Here is a 21122-nt window from a genome sequence, read left to right as displayed (position 1 = left end):
AGGAGTTGAGTAGCTTTGCTGTTCTGAGGTAAACAGAAGCCAAGGCAGGAAGAGGCTAGTTACTTCGCCAGGAGGAGCCCTTCAGGTGGAAGGCCTAGGTCAGCTTTTGAAGGACCCTAAGATCAGCTGGGGCTGCAACCTCGCCTGGCGCTTCTTCTACCCTGGCTTCATTGGGAGAACTCGGCTCTTCTACCTCTGTAGCTTCGGGGTGGCGAGTTCCTTTCCCAGCATCTGCTGCTCTTAGAGAAGACCTGGATTCCCGACCTCCCTCCCCAAATGTTGCATTTAGTGCACGTCCCCAGCAAGCGTCCTTTCTCAAACTCCAGTGGTTCAACATCTGCCTCAATGGGATGGGTGGATGACCTCAAGGGAGAAGGGAACCAGGTGCTGCCCAGGAAACAGGCAAGAGAAGAGCCCCCCCCCATTCAATGGTCAGAGAAAGAAGCATAGGAAGGGCCCCAGGACCAGGCAGTTACAAGGCATGGTGGGAAGTTTGTACTTCGGACTTGCGAGGCTGTGTTAATGTATCCTTAAAGCAGGTTTAGCTCACCTGCTTGTGTTTCCTGTCAGGTTTACTTGGGAGGGCTGATATTTATTCAAGGTTCCACTTCAGCTGCACAAATAGGGCAACCACTAGATGGCAGCCAAGGGACTTTAAAAAATAACCTTTAAATCTTTGCTGAACTCCTAGTCGTCAATCTATAATAATTTTTTAAAAATGTTCGGTGAGTAAGAGGAGGTAGTATGTTGGGAAAAAGAAAAACAGTACACAGGGGCGATGTGCATGCCAACTGAAAGACTTTTCAACCAATGGTTGATGTTGATGAGAACTGGGGTTTTGGCTAAGTGATCCACCGATTGTGGGTCCCAGAGTGTCACCTTAAAGCTGTACAGACAGCAGCGTAGCGTAGACACCATCCCTGATGTGTAATAAGGACCCGCTCTGGGAGCAGCAAGGTTTAGGGCAGCAGGAGTTTTGACTGTTCCAGGATGGGGACTAAACAGTTGTGTGGATATGATCTCTGGAGTCTAGACCATTTTCGGAAGTGTGGAGTTCAGCTCCCCATACTTCCCACCCATCACTGGCTTCCATCAACTGTGGGAGATGAAGTTGCTAAGTCTGACAAAAAATTGGTCTAGATTTACAACATCAGGGTGACTCAGGGAAATCCTGATCCTCTAAAATGCCCTCAAGAATAGCAGTGAAAAATGTGCTATCCTGTGGCAAATGCAGAATAACACTGTCCTTTGAAGGACAGCTTGTCTGTAGAGATCTGACACAGAGACATAAACGACTTACAGGGCGAGAACACCTAAAACTGAATACAAACTTTATTAAGAAAATTAACAAGTGCTTACATACTTTGCAAAAATATAGTATTTACAAAACAAATAGCATGAAGTAGTTATACATTTTCCTTTCACAATGAAAAGTCTTTTTCACATTATTTTGGGAAAACCTGTGGGCATGCTAACTACACCATTCACTGCTTGCCCTGAAAATGGTCCATGTGGCCAGACTCTCATCCGATCTTCCTTCAAGGTGTGCGAGTTGCTTTTCTCCCACTAGGGAGTCCTTGCTGGTGTGCCTCAAGATGGGGCCGAGACAAGGCACAGGGCTTTGTCCGGTTCTCTTTTTCCTCTCTCTCTCTCACATGCCTCCTTTTCTCTCTCCTAAGCGACAGCAGGTCAGGCACCCCAACCCATCTCTTACCGAGGGATTTTGGAACCGCTGCACGAATGTGGGCCGAGGGGTAACACCAGGAACCTCTCGTAAGCACCACACACCAGCCACAGACTTCCCCCCTTCCCCCCCCCAGTGGATTCAGCATGGGTTCTGCAATCCAGGAATGAGCCAGTTTTTTACCTTATCTAAGCCTTTGCTGAAACCTCCGATCTCTTGCAGTTTCCGTGCCTTTTTTAAAATAAAGTTTCTGAGAAACAAAAATATTGATCACTTTGGAGCATCTGGAATTTGAACCCTAACATCTGTGTGTCCCTAGATGTTTTTTAAATGTTAAATTCATTTAACTCCTTAGTAAAAGCATGTATTAAGAATAGGAAGTATTAATTAGCACTCTCAATATGTAGCATAGCCTCCAAAGGTACTACCTGCCCAGCAAATTCCTTTTATTAATGGAATCTTACACGATCCAAAGTAAGGTTGAATTACTTTGTGTTGAATAGTGTTTCACTTTGCCAAGTGTATTAAGGACAGCAGCAGAATATGCAGAATAATCTTATTATATCCATTAGGGCCGGAAGCATGTAATTGTGCGTGGAATGGCTATAACTAGAAGGTTGCAAGTGTGTATGTGATGCGCACGTGCCTGCAGTGTTAGATATAATTGAACCCCCACCACTCCACAATGATACCCTCCCCCCCCAAAGTCCCACTAGCTAAGTCACTGTTTCTCCACCTTGGCAACTTTAAACTCTTTGGACTTCAACTCCCAGAAGCCCCAGCCAGTCATGTTGGCTGGGGAATTCTGAGAGATGAAGTTCAGAGATCTTAAAGTTGCAAGGTGAAGAAACACTGATTTAAGTCATTGCTGGACAATCTGAAACTGTCTAGATTGCAGTCCGAGTTTATTTTGGGGAGGGGAACCCACAAAAAGTAAACCATACTAGCAAAACATTTTACGATTCTTCCAGCAGTAACAAACTGATGTGTCTCTTCTTTGGTACATTGAATCTGCAGAAGGAAAATACTGGGAAAATATACTTGAAGATGCTGATTAAGACAGATGACCTAGTACTAACTGGAGTTTATCTCTGGCATTTCAATTTGAACATGAAAGTCAATATTTTTGCATTTTAGTTGCATTTAAAGGCCATCAGGGTCCCGATTTCTCTGCTCCCAGAGACAGAATTCCTCAGCCTCCACTCTCTTATGCAGGGCTGCAATTTGTTATTGCTCTTTGGGAGATTAAAAGAGGAAGGAAGAATTAGATGTATCTTTCTGTTCCCTGTGGTATGGATTGCGCACTCGGTTTCTCTTTTAAGTAAAGGAAAATGGCTGTGCGGACATCTTGCTTTATATTTAAAGTAATAAAGGCTGATTTTCAAAAGCTATTTTTTACCACACCACAACTAAAAAAAATTGCTCTGCTACTTGGACCAGGGGCAAACTCCACAAGGTTCACTTGTAAAAATGTTTGTAATCCACAGTATCTTAGTAATGGCTACAATAAAAATCTTTTAAAGTTTTTGATTCATAAAATTTGGTCACATGGCACAGATAGGGTTCCCTGAGAATATTCTACATGCACCCATTCTCTCGATTCTGAATGTGGAGATTGGAAATTCTTTCATGTCTCTCACTCTCTGAAAATTATGTTTTTTCCGTCTTCCTTCATGAAATGTTGGGAGTGTATCTGGACACCTTCCCCGCTGCCTGAAACCTCAGCTGTGACTCTTACACACGCAAAGAGGAGCCATTAACACAACACAGCGTTGGCCATCACACCCCACCCTTCGAACAATTCTCCCCAAATTCTCCCCCCTCCCCCCTTCTCCCCCATGCAAACATATCAAGGGGGTCAGTGCCCAGATTCTGCACAGCAGAAGGGGATTAGTGCTCTGTTTCATACAACTTGCTGCTCTTGAAGTTAGTGATACAAAAATAAAATAAAAAAAATCAAGCAGATCCTGCTACATCAGACAATATTGGCGAAGACAATCTGTGCAAATCAGGGACTCGGGCAACTGTGGAACTCCACCGTTGAGCCCTGGGCTACCGGGGCTCTCTTCTGCGGAGGGGGTGCCTGGGGGAGGGGGGCTGCGTGGGGGGAGGATGTCTCTGGATCCTACGGAGAAGCATCCCGCAGCCAGCGCTGCTCCTCGCTTACATCTTGGCTCTCCTGTTGGTAAAGAAGAGAGGAAGAGTCTGTTAAGCAAGGTGCCCACGGGAGATGTTGGAGCGGAAAGGCCAACTTGGACACACACGGGGCCGATGAACAGGAAAGCAATTTGCCATCCCCGCTTACAAAATATGAAGCTGTGGCTGGCTAAATTGTGTTCACAGCGGAAATCAGGATTAAGCTCCGCTTGGATATTACTGGTATTTAGCCCACTAGTGAAGAAGGAGATGGTGGCTGAGTTCACACAAGACCCTTAAATGATTAAAGAGGTAGCAGATAGATACATGCAGCATGCTGAGTTTGATTACGGTTAGATTAGGTAAAGCCCAGTCCTTTCGGTTAATATATGGGTTAGTTTGGTTAGTTTATTTTTCAGGGCATGATGTGATCTCAGAAATCAAATTAATTCAGTAAACCAGGTTTAACTGTTGTATGAACATAGCTGGTTAGTAGCTCTGTTTTAATGAACCAAGCAACCTCTCCACCTGACACTCCTATTCATGTTGGGAACTTCTTCAGAAAGGGCCTTTGTGTGCCTTTTATTTATTTTAAATTGTTTTCTGCTGCCTTTCAAAACTGGAGGGCTTCTTCACGGAGCCTTCTAGGTCTAGATATGAAGATCCCTTCAGAGCAAAGATGGCCAGTGCACGTTGGGAGTGCAACTTGACAAAATCAAGAGGTCCATCATACCTTCCCGTTTGGTCGAGAGAAGAACCTCCGCTGATCTCGGCTGATATAAAAAACCAAAGATAAGCAGAGGTCAACTTCTTGTATGTTCCAGGCTGTAGACTGGACTAAAAACTCAAAGTAGCATCCCAAAAGTTGAAAGAAAACTACTTCCGTGCCTAGAAGACCATCTAGTTAGGTCCTTGAAACCAATCAGAAGATGTGCTCAATTCAAAGACTTTTTCTACATTACAATGAAATCTTGAAGGACTTCTAGTGTAACAGAACATCTAGTTACGAGACAGAATCAGCACAACACCAGGGACATTTCTGAGAAGAGAGCACAGAACCGAATCTTAGCCATGGCCAAAGTTTTATTTTTAAAGCTTCCTAATTTTAAGTTCTGAAGTGTAAAAGTATACTTTTTTTATTTTAAGTGAGGAAAGCAAAGCTCTTCCTTTGGTGTGATTTGGACTTTGGCGGTATCTGGGTCATTAAAAGAGGAGTATCTGCCTAACCTCCCCCCAAATAAAACAATTGGGGAGTCCAATGTTGAGGAAAACAAAGTTCCAGGGAGGAAGAGATTCCTGTAGCAAGTAGAAGCAAGAAGGCCGTTCTCCGCCCGCGCAGCTGCCTAGCTGCTTTCTAGAAGCCCTCCCGTTGACGTGGCTCCCCTGGGATCCTCCTCCCACTGAGCAACACAACACGGCCCTGCCCCTGGCCCGGCTCTCCTGTGCTAGAGAAAGGCCTGCAAAGCTCAAGCGGAGCCACCTCAGGAGGACTGAGACGAGGCCTCAGTCTGGATCCTTTTATCTTGCTGGTGCCACTTTCCCTTCCTGAGGTAGAAGGGTTGGAGGCGCAACGTAGGCAAAAAAGAGCAGCAAGAGCCATGGCGCCTAGACTTACACACCAGCCCCCTCTGAGCGGCTTACGGAGTCAGCCTCTTGCCCCCCAACAATCTGGGTCCTCATTTTACCGACCTTGGAAGGATGGAAGGCCGAGTCAACATTAAGCCAGTCAGGATCGAACTCCTGGTGACGGGCAGAGAATTAGCTTGCAATGCTGCATTCTAACCACTGCGCCACCACGGCTCTTCACAACGTAAAGAATAACAGTAGAGGAATCATAGAAAGCTAATCTTAACATAACACAACAAAAAGACACAACTCTTCCCCCTCTTTCTCAGTTCAGGGTCAGTGTGTCTGTGATTCACTTGGATATTTGACAGACACCTGTCAGAGAAGAAAGCAAAACTGCACTGAGCAGCAAAGTCCCTTTTATATTAACTCGCCAAAACCTGTCAGCTTTGCTGTAATCTCATTAACCTCTCTGGGAACTGCTGTGACAGGGACGTCTTTAACTGGCTTCTTGTATCGCTATTAACTGTATTTTAAAACATGCAGCTGACTTCCTTGAATTTTTCCAGGCGGAGCATTGTGTGACTTTTATTTTGGACTCAGGGATATATAATCGTGGGGCAAAACAGATGTGCCAGTCATGCTGGGCAGGTGGGGGTGTTAAAGCCAGTGCGGCCCCAGAGGCTGTCAAGTGGATCACAAGGGTAGTTTGGGAGCAGAGACAGGAAAAAAACCGCACTGGAGCCAGCAGGTGCAGGGAGAGCTCTTATCTGGGAGGCTAATTCAGTCCTAAGACTTTGAGATGCCCTTTCCCTCCTGCCACCGCCTCTGTCTTCTGTCTGCTGTCACTCAATGGGGCTGTTCAAAGGGGCTGTTCAGGGCATGAAAGGGCTGGGGGGGGCGTTTAGCACCCACCAGAATCCTGCTGCGACCCTGTTGGGGTCAGCAGCTTCACAAAGGGCTCCTGGCACTGATCACAAAGTCTTCTCGGAAAGATGCCGGTTCCGATGTTTTCAGGATTCACATACCGTAAATGCCTGTGTATAAGACGACTTCCGCGAGCGCTGAAATCGGCGCCAAAGACGGGGGTCGTCTTATACGCCGAGTCGTCTTATACGCCGGAAATACTGGTAGTTTCCGGCGTATAAGATGACGTTCTAGGAATGCGGCCCGGCTATAAAGACGGGGGTCGTCTTATACGCCGGGTCGCCTAATACGCCGGCATATACGGTAGGTTTATTGGCAGCTCCAACTGAACAACACCAGTAGCAACAGCTACGAGGCCAACTGGGAGGCAGTTGTAGAAAAGGTTGTTGCTATTAGCAGCAGGACAACAAACAGTGGCTGTGACTGTTGCAGAGGAGGTAAAGCCATCCCGTGGGGCGCAGGGTGTGTGGAATTGGGGGTGCTTCATGTGTTCCATCTGCATTATTTGGGGCAACAGCGATACTGCTGTGGGTTAACTGGATTTGGGATGGTCCAAAGGGGTTAGATTAGAAGGTCAATTCCAGCCCTCGGATCCCAGGGATAACAAACTGAAATGGAAACCGGTCAGCCCCAATGCAATTCCTTAGGAGACCTTCTGCATTGGGAAGCTATTTAATAACACAACTTAACTAGCTTGGTTTGGATGACTGAGAACTGACTGTGGCACCTTCTTCTAGCTGTGAGCCGCTGAGTCCTTGTTCTTGGCACCCACAGCAGTTGCATGGAAGAGAAGTAAGTAAAGAGGTGAAAGAGATTAGTGAGCAATGAGCTTATTATATCTTAGCAGGAACGTTCAAGACTTCAAAGCGAGTCTTGAACTTCCCCAAACTGCATCCTTGCAACAGCCTGGCAAACACAAGAAGGAAGCTGAGAAGATGAAACAACTGACAACAGCCCATCTAGAAAAAGCATAATTTTTATTATTTAAAAAGCATTTCTAATAAATGTCCATATACAGTTGGGCTTTTACAGTATTAAACTAGCCAGTTTTATTGTTTTAATATACAGTATATAATATATGCAGTACAATGATAGAACGAGTGAAAAATAGATAGGCTATATTAATAGAGTTGTAGATACTCATATTGCAGGTGGCCGTCTATGGGCACCTTTTAAGCTGCCAGTGGATAAACGGCTGCGATGCAGATATATAACATTTGACGGAGAGCAGATAGCATTATTTGGGATTGGCTTGAAATGTGGTTTTAAGCAGAGAGAAAAATAGATCTCCTGGGTGCATGGAGGAAAATTCAAAGGACTTAGTTCGGCAAGGATAGCTATGGGGCCGGCTCTTTTGAAGTCGGGCGTCTACAAAGACCCTAGTATTTCCAGTAAAAACATTCATATATAAGATTGCTGCCAAGAGACTACCCTCGCTGTGTCTGACATGCTTGGGGTCAACTTCTTCCTTGAACTGCTCAAAATGAAAAGTCTGGAAGAAAATATGTTTAACCAGAGACCATCTGAACAGACCCAAAAGCACATTAATAAGAAGCTTCCAGAATTGGCTCTGGTGCAACTTCAGAAGAATGCGCAAAGGGTTGGAAGAAATCCGGTGCATGAAATTCATAGCTCCCCCACCAAGCCCCCGTCCCCCCCCCACAAACGTACACAGACACATTCTCCCGTGCAGACTTAAGGACTCTGTTTCTAAGCTTTCTTTTCCCACAAAATACCTACGTAAGGACATAAAAAGAGCGTTGCAGGCTCATACATGTGATTTAATAGAAATTGTGGCACTAACACAAGGTGAGAATTGGCCCAGTTATTACAACTATCCCAAAGGTTTCCACCAGATCTGCTTCATCTGCTAAAATCAACTTAATCTTACTTTACTTCCATAAAGGTCACTTCTATGAATGTTGTCATACCCCAAATGTCACAGTCACCTTCCAATTATTCCCTAAAACATATTTCTGCTCATCCTCTATGCAACTGGCCTTCAGTGCTTGAGGGTTTCAGGTTGAACTATCTGTGTGGGGAACTTGGGGTGAAATTCCTACGTCACTTGTGGGAATTACTGTGGGGTAACTGACCCAGGCATCTTATCACCTCATCCACTTGAATCTTATCTCTCTGGGCCCCCAAACTGAAAGTCTCTCTTGGTGCCAGGTGAGAAGCAGCCTCCAGAAGCTCAGCTGAGGCCGAGCCCCCCTCTTTGGCCAGCCCTCTTTCACGGGGGGGGGGGCTTTTGTTACAAGTCCTTTGGTGTTGCAGCTTACTTTTGAAAGTATTTCTCCAGGTACTCTTGAATCCACTTCAACTTGGGGTCGATGCAGATCTGTTTAGTGCTGTTTTTCAGTCTTGCACTGCCGAAAAAGATTAAAAAAAATAGAAAGAAAAAAATAAACTCACAAACATAAACCAAACCCGATTTTGTTAGTTCAGCTTTTGTGACAAGGGACAATCAGGACATCTGCTCCTTATAACATTACACAATGAAAGAGGGTTTTTTATTATTATGGTGAAATTAAAACCGTTAAAAGCAATCGCTTTGGCTATTGCACAAACTGACACAAAGCAGTTTGTGTCAGTTTGATACTTGATTGATAGCTGGGCCACCTTCAGACCAAGGTCACCATGGCCTAAAGTTAAGTAGGTCCAAAGCTTTTGAGTTACCTTCAGAAGGCATGCTCTGAGTTACACTGTTTTCATTTTCATTTGGCCAGTTTGGGAATTTTGGGATCTCTCCCAACTTCTCTATGAAAGAAAGCCCCTTGTGCAGAGAGAAGAGTGACAGGAGGCAGTTTTGTGACTGACACATCTAGCTGATAAGCAGAAAATGCCAAAGGAGGGACTGAAAATCATCACACTTTTGGGAGGTGAACTGAAAGAACCAACTCAACACAATCTTGCATTTTTTGGCAGCAACAATATTCGGCATCTCTGCAATGGGAGAATGGACTAAAAACCAGAAATGATAGAGCAATGGAGATTATTTTTATTACTGCATCTCTGAACTCCATCATTTGTACCAAACTGTCTTTAATATACAAGTGTGTCTAAATGTGTAGGACACACAGCAAAAGAGCTTTTCTGATATTTGCTGAACCTCTTCCCCAGAAAAGGCTATTATTATTTGTGAAACTTTCACCCGGGATTTCCTGGTTCCCTCATTACATGAAATACCCCCAAATTCTGGAAACAGGTTGTTCAAGATCCAGACTGTGTCTCACCAATGAACTGACAAGGGAAGTCCTAAGTTGGTTTTTGTTGTTAGGTCACAATTCCTCAATCTACAATGAGTTTTTTATTACATGCGGGAAAATGTTTCCACAAGACACATAATTAGTCTGTCTTCCTTAATCTTTTCTACTCAGCAATCCACGTTCCCAGGCAGAATTCTATTTATAAACAATATAAGCAGAATATAAATCAATTTTTAAATACCACCAGTAGAAAGTGAAAATACAAAATCCGAAACATACTTTCACATATTTCATTCTTTTTCAAGAAAGTCTATTTTTGCATCATTTCATCCACATTTAATAGTAGAGTAGAAAGAAGTTAATTATAAAGCTTCTCTATAAAATCATCCAAGTTGAAGTACTTTTGAGTTATTTTAATTTTTCTTCAAATACACAACTAAACTTATAAATAAACTGTGGCTCTGTCTAGCATAAGGAAAGCATGTAAGGTTTTGCCCTCTCTTCCTGTGTGGTTTTAAATTTTATCTTGTTTATATTAAAGGGATGTTTTAAGGGGAAAGGATAATTGCAAGAGATGAATCCTTCTGGATTTTGAAGACCCAGGATAGAAGGAGGATAAAAAGAAAGCTAAGACTTTTGAACTTTGGTACTGGAGAAAATTGCTGATAAATACCACAGGCAGCCACAAAAGTAAACAAATGGATTGCTGAACAAATCAACTCAAGAGTTCTCACTTGAGACCCAGATGACCAGGCTCAAGTTATCCTACTTTGGTCACCTCCTGTGAAGACAGAGAAGCCCCCAGCACCGGGAAGGGTGGAAGGAAAGGAGACCATCATCAAAATCCCCTGTGGCCACATCACCACCATAGGACCTCTGGGGATGCTGCAATGGCCAGTCGCAAGTCTCACTTTTCAGGACCATCATAAATTTGAACAACCACCAAGCGTGTGGTTGGCAAGCAAGTTGTCTATAGTACAAAGGACATAAAACCACAAAAACAATCCCACTTCAAGGACAAATCCAGCACCAAGAGCAACTTTTTCACTTCTCAACATTCAGAACCTCCGTGCCAGAGCTCAGCCTTGAATGCCCTCTGAAAGACTGCAAAGGGGAGCATCACCATCCGGGTCTCTGGATGAAAAGTCTTCCATGAAGCAGGACCACAGCCAGAAGATCACACCATCAGAAGATCTCATGGAGAGGGAGACCTTCCAGGTGCCCTTATCAGTGAAACAAACTGGATGGGTAACTTTTGCCCGAAGTTGGTGGTCCTACAGAACTCACAATTTAAAAGCAGCACTCTTTTTTTTTTTTTTTTTTTTGCACTGGTGAGCTAAACACTTTGCCTCCTTTTAATCCATGGGAACAAATAATCTTTAAGCCCTTTTTAGTCCAGGGATTGAGGATTGCTAGGAGATCGGTGTTTGCAATCCCTCAGTGCAACAATCTCTGTCTGTCCTTCTCTGCCTGCTACCATTTGCACCGCATCCATCAACAAACCGTATCCTATTCCAACCTCTGTGACTTCCGCCCTCCCTCTCGACACCACAAAGGGTTTTTTAGGCTCCTGTCTTTTCCACCCAGGAATCTTTTTTAAAAAATCCTGAAAACAGGAACTCCTTAGGTGAAATTTAGAAGACCTTATTCTTTCAGAAAGTTCATTCAAACATGTTTGCAGATTTCGATCCATTCTGCCATTAAATCTGCCAAACAAAATTTACAATTTCCTTCGTAAAAGAAGAACAAAACAGGAACTTAGCATCTTGGAAGAATTAATCTGCTCAGAAAAAAATGGCTACTCCTGACAACGTGATCCAGTTCTGTCAAACCAGTAAACAAAACGTAAGTAATGCCTTATTTCCAATTAAGAGCCAATGAGAGGCAGGGACCTGGATTTCAAAATCATAATTAGAGACTAAATTGAATCGAGAGGTAGAAAAAGTCGTTTTCTGAGTTTGTAACTCAGTGTGTGGTAACGTTAAGATGCCAGCTGGGAATCCTGGGAGTTGAAATCCACCCATCTAAAAGTCACCAAAGTTGAGAAGCGCTGGCCTAAACCATCCATAAATTGTAACTTGAGGCATAAAACTCTTAACTGAATAGATGCAACTACTTATGGGTTTGTTTTTATAACTATATCATTTTTATTTCCCTGAAGATCCAAGAGAGTTTACAAGGGACAATTATAAATGAAAAATAAAACAAAATCAAAATATAAGCAGCAATACAATAAAATGGAAAATAGCAGCAACTGCAACTGAATTAAGAAGCCACAACATGAAAGATAATACAAATCAAGTCTTAAGACTCTTCCTGGAGGCCACTAAAAGTAGAAAAAATTACCCACCAGGGGAAAATGGGAGGGGGGGCTGGTAAGTTTCTGAGCAAAACGGGACCGCCGCCAAATGGGAACCATCCAAGGACCCAGGGAAGGGGCTCCCCCTGGGTGGGTGAGGGTCACATCCGGCCCTTTGGCTGCCCACCTGAGGCCAATTGGAAATTAGAAATCAAACATAAATAAGTTCGCCATGCATGCAATACAATTGCTTTTTATTCTGAAGGCAACTGCCATTTCCCTCCCCCCCCATTTGCGTGTGTGCCGGCCTCATGTCCCTCCGCGGCCCTCTTGGTCTGGCCCTTCACAACAGCCCTAGTTTTTCACGCGGGCTCTTGGGAAAAGGAATTGCCCAATTGTTGGTGTAGGGCATTCACATACAGATAAGGCCTCAATTTATGTCCGGGTCACTTAGTGAGATAAGTTACAACAGGCCCCCCTGGAGCGCTTACAGCCTATTTCCAAATCTCCAAAAGTCACCCTCCCCCCCCCACCGGTCATGTGACTGCAGATGGGACCCTGGGCACCCAGAGCCCACCATGAGAGCCGTTTGCAGCATCTCAGAGATGCTGATGTAAAACTATCGAGTTTTACATCAGTTTTGCGCAGAACAAGCATTTACTCGCAGACTTCAGCAACACTGGGGCATAATGAAGAGTAGGTTCCCGTTATGACTGCCGCAAAAAAGGTGATAAAATCGGATCAGTCCCGGGACTGGCCCACTTATGCCCTCGTGACTTATCACTGTAATGGGCAGACTCCATTACAGTCATAAGTCAAGGACTGCCAGCAGCTCCTTAAAGACATCCATACGTCGCATCACGATAGTTTAAAAACAGAAACCAGGACCTCCCCCCCAAAAAACCAGTGACTTTAATCTATTCAGAGAGTTTAGACCTGTGACATCGTGTCCCAGGCGCCCGACGTGTGTCCAGCTTCACCTCTGCCTGGCTGGCAGTGAGTGGTGGTCTCGTCTGAGATCCAGGAAGGACCTTTTCTCATCTGTTTCTTTTTACTTTAATGACCATGGAGGCCTTTGGACAGAACGGAGGATTTTATGGGCAACCCCCCCTGCTCCCTCCCTCTTTCCTATCCCCTTCCCACTCCCTCCTCCAGATAAGGAAGCAAAGTGATTGACAGAAAGGACAAGCAATTTTTCATACTTTTCTAAGTAATGATGATTAGCACAGCAACAGCATGATCGACTTCATGAAATCAGATTCTTAAGGCTGCATTCCAATGTGCCTTAATCAAGTCTTTTTCCTCTTTAAAGAAAAGCTGTTCCATGCAAAAAGCATAAACGAAGCCTTCAGCTGATGCTACCAAGGGTTAACATGTAAAGTGGTTAGACCCAAGAAGCGTCTTTTACTCTTATTTTTACCGTAGACGGAAGCCTGTTGACCACAAAACCTCATCACTGGTCATGAGGGAAAAACGTATGCAAAATAAAATACCAAATTTTCACTGGTACAGTGACCCCAGTTTAGCAATTATTGGCCGTCACTAAGACCCTAATTTTCCCATGTAGTTAATGTAATTTGATGAATTAAACCTAAATTTCTAGACGATGTGAACCGTTTACACTAAGGAGCCACGAGAGGGCAGAAAAACTTCCCATCTCCCTTTCTGATCACTTTTTTTCTGTTTACATTCGGGAAGATCTCATTTGAGTTTCATAAAAAGTGGGAGGATTAGATTTTTATAAAAAGTCGACTCCCAAACTCACTCCAGATCCCAGACTCGACTTCCGCCATTTCAAACGCAAAGACAATTTTTCTAGACCTAACGCCCTCCTCTTTTCCAGCTAGATTAAAATCACATCTTCCTGAAAACACTGAAACTGCAGTTTTGCAACACAAAATAAAAATCATAGCAAGAGTAGTGTTCGTTAAATGTAAACACAGCCTCTACTGAAAATAAACAGAATGACCTCAAATGTCACGATGGCTGTGGGAGGAAAAAAACCTTGCAAATCAGGTCAAGAGTGAAAACTGGCCTACTTTTCTACTCAGATACGAGCTTTGTATCTTTTATTACAGACGAATTAAATGCAACTTCTCAAAATACAGGCGGGGGGGGGGGAGAGCCGGTGTTCTGAAGGACGGTGCTGCTTCAGGGCTCCCGGCTGGCACCAAAGGTGGTGCGGAGGAGAGACTTACTTACATGACCTGGAGGGGGCATCCAGGGACGGTCAAGATCTTCAGGTGTCTGATCTGAGACTTGGCGACGTGGGTCTCGAAATACCTGCAAGGGCACCGGTAAGTCAGGCTGATGGGTTTCCCTGCAGGGCAGAACAAAGGAGAGGCCTCAGATACCCAGCCCAGATACCCAGCACAAACAATCCCGGCCCTTCATTCTTGTTTGTGGTTTCTAAAAGACAAAAGTGAGGTGAGAAATTGGAACATGCATTGGCGGATTTTTTAAAAGGAGCCAGCTAATTGTCCGAGTGACTGGCGGCAATTACCCAAGATAAAGGGGGGAGCTGAGAGGCACTTGGCCTCCCCAGTGTTATTCCTGCTAAATAATTTGACCCCGGGGCCACATGAGAAGACAGACAAAAGAAGAAAGAAATCTCACAGCTACACAAAGCCCCCTCCCTCCTCCCTCCCTCCCTCCCCATATGCAGAGCCACCCTGGGCATGGAGGAAGGGCCAAGCCAGGTGGAGTTTGCAGCCACAAATCTTACGTGGCAGCCAGCAGCAATTAGTGCCAACTCAACTCGGCTCCAGGTACAGGGTGGTTCAGCTCTCTGCCTATTAGCTTTAGGCGCAGCTGTGAAATGTTTGAAGTTTTCTCTCACACACACACACAGAGAGAGAGCACTGGCAGACAAAGCCTGACACCTCAACTCCTGCTTCAGAAACCATCATTAAAGATAGGATGGATACTCTTACAAGATGGTTTCTTTGAACAAGTAATCATTAGGAGCTGCTGCTTCCCTCCTACAGGCACTGGAAGTGTTTTCCTCCCGGTTGCCTCGTGGCAGGAGAGGAGATAACCGGTCCCCCCCCACACACACACACACCTCTTATCGGTCAGAAAACCTCAAAGCTACCAGCAGCACAAAAAAAGCTTAGGAGAACAGAAAGTCTTGCCAATAATGCAATACATAATGAAAGAGTAACATAAAAGCAATAGATAGTATATTGCCACCCAGAAAGCAAGAGAGATTGCTGAGTTTGCAAGCCTCCCCTCATTATCTGGGTGCCCGCTGCCTGCTGCTACGTAAAAGAAGTTGCTACACTGGGTGAGAAGCAGCTGGCTGCGACCCACCATAGAAGCCGTAGGTGCTGGCTGGACAAGCGTGTGACGTAATGTCATTGCACAAATAACACAAATTAGATTGCTCAGATCATGTTGTCTTAAAACATGTCACTTCATTATGGACACTTATGAAGGAATTCACATGGGGACCCTGGAATATTTATTAAAAGGGGTGCAGCAAGTTTATTGTAGAGATGCCTTATAAAATGGAGGAGGAGGAAGAGGAGGAGGGGGGGGGTAAAAACCAAACTAGAGACAAAAACAACAAGCCTTGGCCTTGGTTTCCAAAAACTTTTAACATCCTGACAACTCTCCTCTAAACCTCTCCCGTGAACAAACGGTATGATGGAGTTTAAATGCAACCATTGGTCTATATTAGCAGAAGTGCTGGCCAAAATCAGGGGAGATAACCATTCCATGGTAAATAGCACTGGAAATATTGTGTTCGGCTCTAGGGACCGCTCTTTAAAAAGGAAATGCAGTACATAAAGCAGGTTTGCTAAAGCCCCCTCTGGGTGATAAAAGAGTCTGGGTGTGTTTAATTTGCAAAAAAGAAAGCCCGGAGATCTACAGTTTTCTAAAGGGGGGGGGGTCTGTTTTATGGTGAAACAGGACAGGGACCAATGTATTGAAATTCAAACAGGAATTTAAGAGGAATTATTAGGTCTCCTCAATCAAAAACAAATGTGGAGCAACTTTCTTATAGAAATGTTGAGAATCAGTCTGTTGGATTTGCCCCAATGCTGGAGCTTGCCAAGGTCATTTTGAATTGTGATTTTTTTTCCCCCTCTAAGGTATTAAGCAATCTCCTCCAGTTTGCAATCATCTGCAAATTTGATAAGCATCCTTCTGGTTCCATCTAATATAAAGATGCTTCAATAGAGCTTGGCAAAGGATCAGCCCCACCTGATATACTCCACCAGTCACTGGGCTGCCTAGTGTACATTTATCCATCTCGGACACAAGGATATTATTGGGGGGGGGGAATTGTCCAACCCTTTGCTGAGAACAAGGCATGCCAAATTCCTTGTTTTCCGGGCTCTCCAAACTCTGAACGTAAAAAGAGATAAGGGCTGAGGCACACTGCTCTGTCCTAAAAAGCTTGGCCAGCTTGACTCATCCAGTTTTTAAAGAGTGGAGCCCAGGGGTCCAAGGCCTGCCCAGCCGGCCCCTTCCACCTCTTGGTGAGTGGGTAAAGGGGGGCTGCTCTTCAGCAGGGGATCCCCCTGACTCTTGTCAGCCATGGATGCCCCTTAGTTTGAGAGTAAGCTTGCAACTGTTAGCCCAGCCTACTTTTCAAGGTTATACCGGCGGGGAAACGGGAGGAGGGAGCACTAAATATGCGGTCTTGGGCTGTAACTAAATAATCTTTTTTGGTTCGGAGAGTTGAATTTGCTAAAAGTGGGTTCTTGCCGTGCCTTGATCACTTTTGAGCTACATTTTGCCCTTGTTCAATCACATCAGGAACGGTTTGGTTTCTCTTCCAAGGAAAAATATTTCAGGCACTGCAAATGAAGCGTTAAGCATTTTTGCCTTTTCTCATTTTGTCTTTTATTTCAGACTTTGCTCCAAAAATCCTTCTTGCAGCCAAAAAACAGCCTTACCTCGTTCTGAGTTTTAGTTTTTCTGACTCCAACCTCGGCTGCTGCTATGGGTTCAACCCCTTCTAGTCGTTAGTCATTGTGTCTATTTCCTGCACTTCTCCCCGTTTCTATTAATAGGTTTAAGTATGTTAATTGTGCAAGGAATTTTAAAATTTAAAAGCGAACATATCCAACCTAACATTTTACATTAAAAATTCAGTATTATAAAGACATTAATTGGCTATTGCAAGGGAGATGTGGTCTGGGTGCAGAGATCCCTGGGTGGAACAGATCCGGAGGGGGATTTTAACCGATGCCCTTTGCTCTGCTGCCCCCCAGGCACCCCTCTCCCTTGACCCTCAGCCCTCTGGGCTTAGAGGGGCAGTGCCAAGAAGTAAAAGGAAGGGGACACTCCAAACTGAATTATTTTTAAAACCATAGAGAAGCATTGAGTGTCCATCCAGGTTGAAAAAAATGTATTCTCTCAGTTTGTTCTCTAATACAACTTAGAGACGTGCAAACAATTTTCAAAATTGGAAGAATTTAGCCTTTCGATACATGCAACCGTAAGTGGATTGCTGAAAAATAATATTTGAGAGCCGTGCTTCTCTACTTTAGCAGCATTAAGAACGCTGGACCTCGAATCTCAGAATTCTGGGGGGAGAAATTCAGAGACCTTAAAAGTTGCCAAGGCTGAGAAACACGGCTCTAGAGTGCAACCATTTGTGCAAATCTTCCTCACACCTTCCTTCCAAAGCTCTCCCTCTTTATAGCTCCAAGGGATTCAAAAATTCATATTATGCCCAAAGTCTTTTCCATAAGCATCATGCCAGCTCTGTTCAAGGACAAGCTGAGCTTCATACACAAAAAAAACTTGGATTAATTATAGGTAGAAGCAGCTGTATTTAGTCCTCTTTTCTTACTGATAGATTATCATTCAGCTATTTTTCCTAATGCCTATTTTCCTAATGAAAAGAAAAGCTCCTTTAGAAAAAAAAATGCCTAGAAAAGCACAGCTCATCCATTGTCAGGGAAAGTCTAAAAATAAGGATGTAAGCGCTTGCAACTTAATCATAATTATAGCCTCCGCTGGGTTGGAAATCCTGTGCAATCAGGATTCCTAATTTTGCAGATTACAAAGTTAATCAGACCTTCAACACAGGAAAGACTAAGAGGGAAGGGAAGAAGGCAGGAGAGGTGAGAGAGAGAGAGAAAGAGCAGCGTGTATAAATGCTGCATCTGTGTGTGACCTATTAAAGCAGGTCTGTCTATTTGCAGGATTACACACAGTCATGGTATATGCTGTTCTAGGCCTTCAGAAACACCTTCTTGTGAGTCTTATCTGAAGCACCGCACAATGCTGGCCTTTAGCTTTCTCTCTCCATAGCTAGTAGAAGCTGGAGGTGCAGAATAATTCAGGGAACAGGATGAAGATAAAGTTACTAGATTCCTCTCTACCGTAACAACTTCAGTCCAAGTTGCAATTCTGCAGTTGTGTTCAGCAAAAAAAAAAAAAAAAGAACATTAAAATTTGTTCACCAATGTATACATTTTTGTCACATGTAACATAACATTTCTGAAAGTAGATTTTTTTAAAGGTTGTTTTATGATGTAAACTATCTGCAGACTGAAGTGGCTTATACCGCCCCCATCGTGCCTCCGTTCCTCAGTCTTGTGCTTTTTACTCCAGCTTAGTTAGGCGGCGAGAGGCAGGGGGCCTCCCCACACGGGAGCCTCTTTGAGGCTGAGCACCTTCACCTGCGCGTCCTCCTCTGTGCAACTGGAAAGTGGAAGCCCACTAAGGAGGTTTCTTCTCTACAAAGGGCAGATCTAAACTCCAGAGCTGATTGATCCTCCACATTAGACCACAAATTTGATTCGTCCTGCTAAAAATATTTTCTCCCAAACATCTAAAAGCTTCCCTCCACTTTCTGTAGGTCTAAGTTGAACCTCATTTCTTGGGAACACAAATGCAGATGGAGAGTAATTTACGGAAGGAGTCTGACTTGGGAAGGAGCGTGCGGCTTCGAAATAACTTCATCCTGATTTTTAACCCAGACTGCAGTTTAGAACAGGGAACGCAAGGAAATGTTGCGGATCTTGCCCTGCAGCTGTGCGGGCTGAACTGAAGTCCCTTTGAAGACCCTGTGGACTGAAACAGGCCGCAGCGTTTCAGAAATGAACCTGCCGCGTGTGCACGGTCAGCCATCAGAAATCAGTACAGAAAGAAGAACCGGAGAGCTGAACCACCTTTTGACCTGGGAGCAAGTCTCCTCTAGAGCAGTGTTTCTCAACCTTGACCATTTTAAGGCATGTGGACTTCAACTCCCAGAATTCTACAGCCAGCTGGCTGTGGAATTCTGGGAGTTGAAGTCCACATGCCTTAAAATGGTCAAGGTTGAGAAACACTGCTCTAGAGCAAGGGAAAGGGCAAGGAAAGGGGAGGGAAAGAAAAAGGAATAAAAGCGGAGGGGGTCCTTAGCACCTCTCCTATCGGCTGAACAGAAAGCAACTGCAGGGGAAAACACACCTGCACTGGAAACACCCAGTGTGTCTCCTTGAGGGGGGGGGAGAGAGGGTGATTCTCCCGTCCCAGATCTGGCTACTCCTCCCAGAAGACCCCCACCCAAAAGAGGCCTGTGACTTGCCTGCCTCCCATCCTAGCAGAGACCCAGAGGAAAATTCTCTGGAGGGGAGGGGGCAGCAGGCAGAAAGCCTCCGCACCAGAGCAGCTTTCACTTTCTGAAAGAGAAGAGCCCGGCCATTCTCTCTCTCTCTCTCTCACACACACACACACACACACAGAGGGGGGGGGCAGGGGCCCTCCGCACCCCGCGGCAGAAGCGCTGGCGGCGTCCAGAGGCGGAGAGGAGGCGGCCAACCCTCCCCAGGGCGACTCTGCCCGATGCCACCAGGTCCGCGGACGGGCTCCGAGCTTTGATCCTGGCGGGGGGGGCAGGGGGGAGAAATCCAAAGGCTGCTAAGCGGGCTTGGCGGGAAGCAAGTTCCGCTGGATTCCGGGGAAAGCCTCGAAGGAATCCAGGGATCCCGTCACTCTCTTGAAAAGCGAGAGGGCGGCGGCGGCGGCGGAGCTTCCCGGGGGGGGGGGCAGTCGGGAGGTCCCCGGAGAGGCCGGACCCTGGACGGCCCGCCTAGAGGCGAGGGAAGGCCGGCCAGGCATCTCCCGAGAGCCCCGAAGGCTGAAGGGGGGAAGGGGCGTCTTCCTTCCCTCCAGAGAGACCCCTCCGGCCCGACTGCAGCGTCTCTGCGGCCCCCCTCAGGCTCCCACTTTGGACGGAGCGCCGGCTGACCGGACCCCCTTCCGAGGGCGCCGAGCACCCGGAGCCTCTCCCGCTTCGGGGTTCGGCAAGCCCGCCGGAGCAGCCTGGGCCGGCCGTGCCTTCCGCCTCCCTCGGGCTGAGCCTCCGGGCTCCGCCGGCCCCGCGGAAGGAAGCGCCGGGCGGCGCCTCGCTCCCTCCCTGCCTCCCTCGCGCGCTGCCGGCTCCGACAGGCGCCCCGCGCTCTGCCCCGCTCGCCCCGCCAGCCGCGGCCGCCCCGGCGCGGAGGGGACCCCGCGCGCCTCCCGGGGGCGTCCGGAGCCGGGCGCGCGTGGCCGGGCGGGCCGGGGCCAACTCACCGTGCGGGCCCTGGAGGGCGGCGAGCAGGAGCAGGAGCAACAGGGCGAGTCCTTGGCGGGGCATGGCTGGCTCTCCGTCTGCGCTCGGCGAGGCGACCCTTTCTGGCCGGCCCCCCGCCGCCCGCCCGCTATAGAGACTGCGGGGCGGAGGGGAGGGGGCTCGGGGGCGGGGCTCGGGGGCGGGGGCCAGGCCTCCGGAGGGGCTGGGAGGGAGCCGAGCCCCCCCCCGCTCCCCCCGCCCCCCCAGGAGCCCGGAGCCGGGCGGGGTTGGGCCGGGCTGATGCCCCCCCGAAGCCCCCTCCCCCTCGGCTGCTGCCGGCGGTGCCGGGCGGCGTCTCTCCGGGGCCCGTCCCGCCCGCCTTGAACTTCGGGGGGCTTCTTGCGTCCCGGGGCCCGGGCGGGAGGAGGCCCGACGGTCAGCCGGGAGGGGCTGCGTGGAGCCGGCTCCTTCTTCTCTCGGCCGCCCGGGCCGCCCGGTCCCCGGTCAGGGGCCCCTCCGCTCTGGGGAGCGGGGGCCGGGCGGGTTGGAAGGGGAAGCCGGGGTTTGGGGGGGGCTTTGCAACCCGGGCTCTCCGACGGGCTCGCGTCGGCTGCCCCGTCCGGGAAGCGGAGTTGCAGCTGCTGCGCCCGGGGGCTTCGGCTGCCGCCGCTCGAGGTGGCGAGGGGCCCCGTTCGGCCCTGGTCTCCCTTCCCCGGCCCCACCGCCGGCCCCGGGCTCGGTCTGCCGGAGCAGCCCCTCGCCGCCCCCGACGCTGCCGTAACGAGAGCCGGGAGGGCG

General features: G+C 47.1%; 1 protein-coding gene across 1 annotated transcript; it reads right to left on the bottom strand.

Moving 5' to 3' along the window:
• Positions 1-1314: 1314 nt before the first annotated feature.
• On the bottom strand, positions 1315-20493 carry CXCL12 (C-X-C motif chemokine ligand 12). The gene is made up of 4 exons (XM_039347656.1): positions 20345-20493; positions 14024-14141; positions 8596-8682; positions 1315-3863 (listed from the first exon to the last, which is right to left on the bottom strand). Exons 1-4 carry the CDS (start codon positions 20406-20408, stop codon positions 3848-3850), a joined length of 285 nt encoding a protein of 94 aa, XP_039203590.1. The 5' UTR covers positions 20409-20493; the 3' UTR covers positions 1315-3847.
• Positions 20494-21122: the final 629 nt, after the last annotated feature.

The sequence above is a fragment of the Crotalus tigris genome, unplaced genomic scaffold (assembly GCF_016545835.1).
Source record: "Crotalus tigris isolate CLP2741 ecotype Arizona unplaced genomic scaffold, ASM1654583v1 scf7180000018097.2503214, whole genome shotgun sequence".
NCBI lineage: Eukaryota > Metazoa > Chordata > Lepidosauria > Squamata > Viperidae > Crotalus > Crotalus tigris.
The sequence above is the reverse complement of the archived record's forward strand: the minus strand, read 5'-3'. Positions and strand labels throughout refer to the sequence as shown.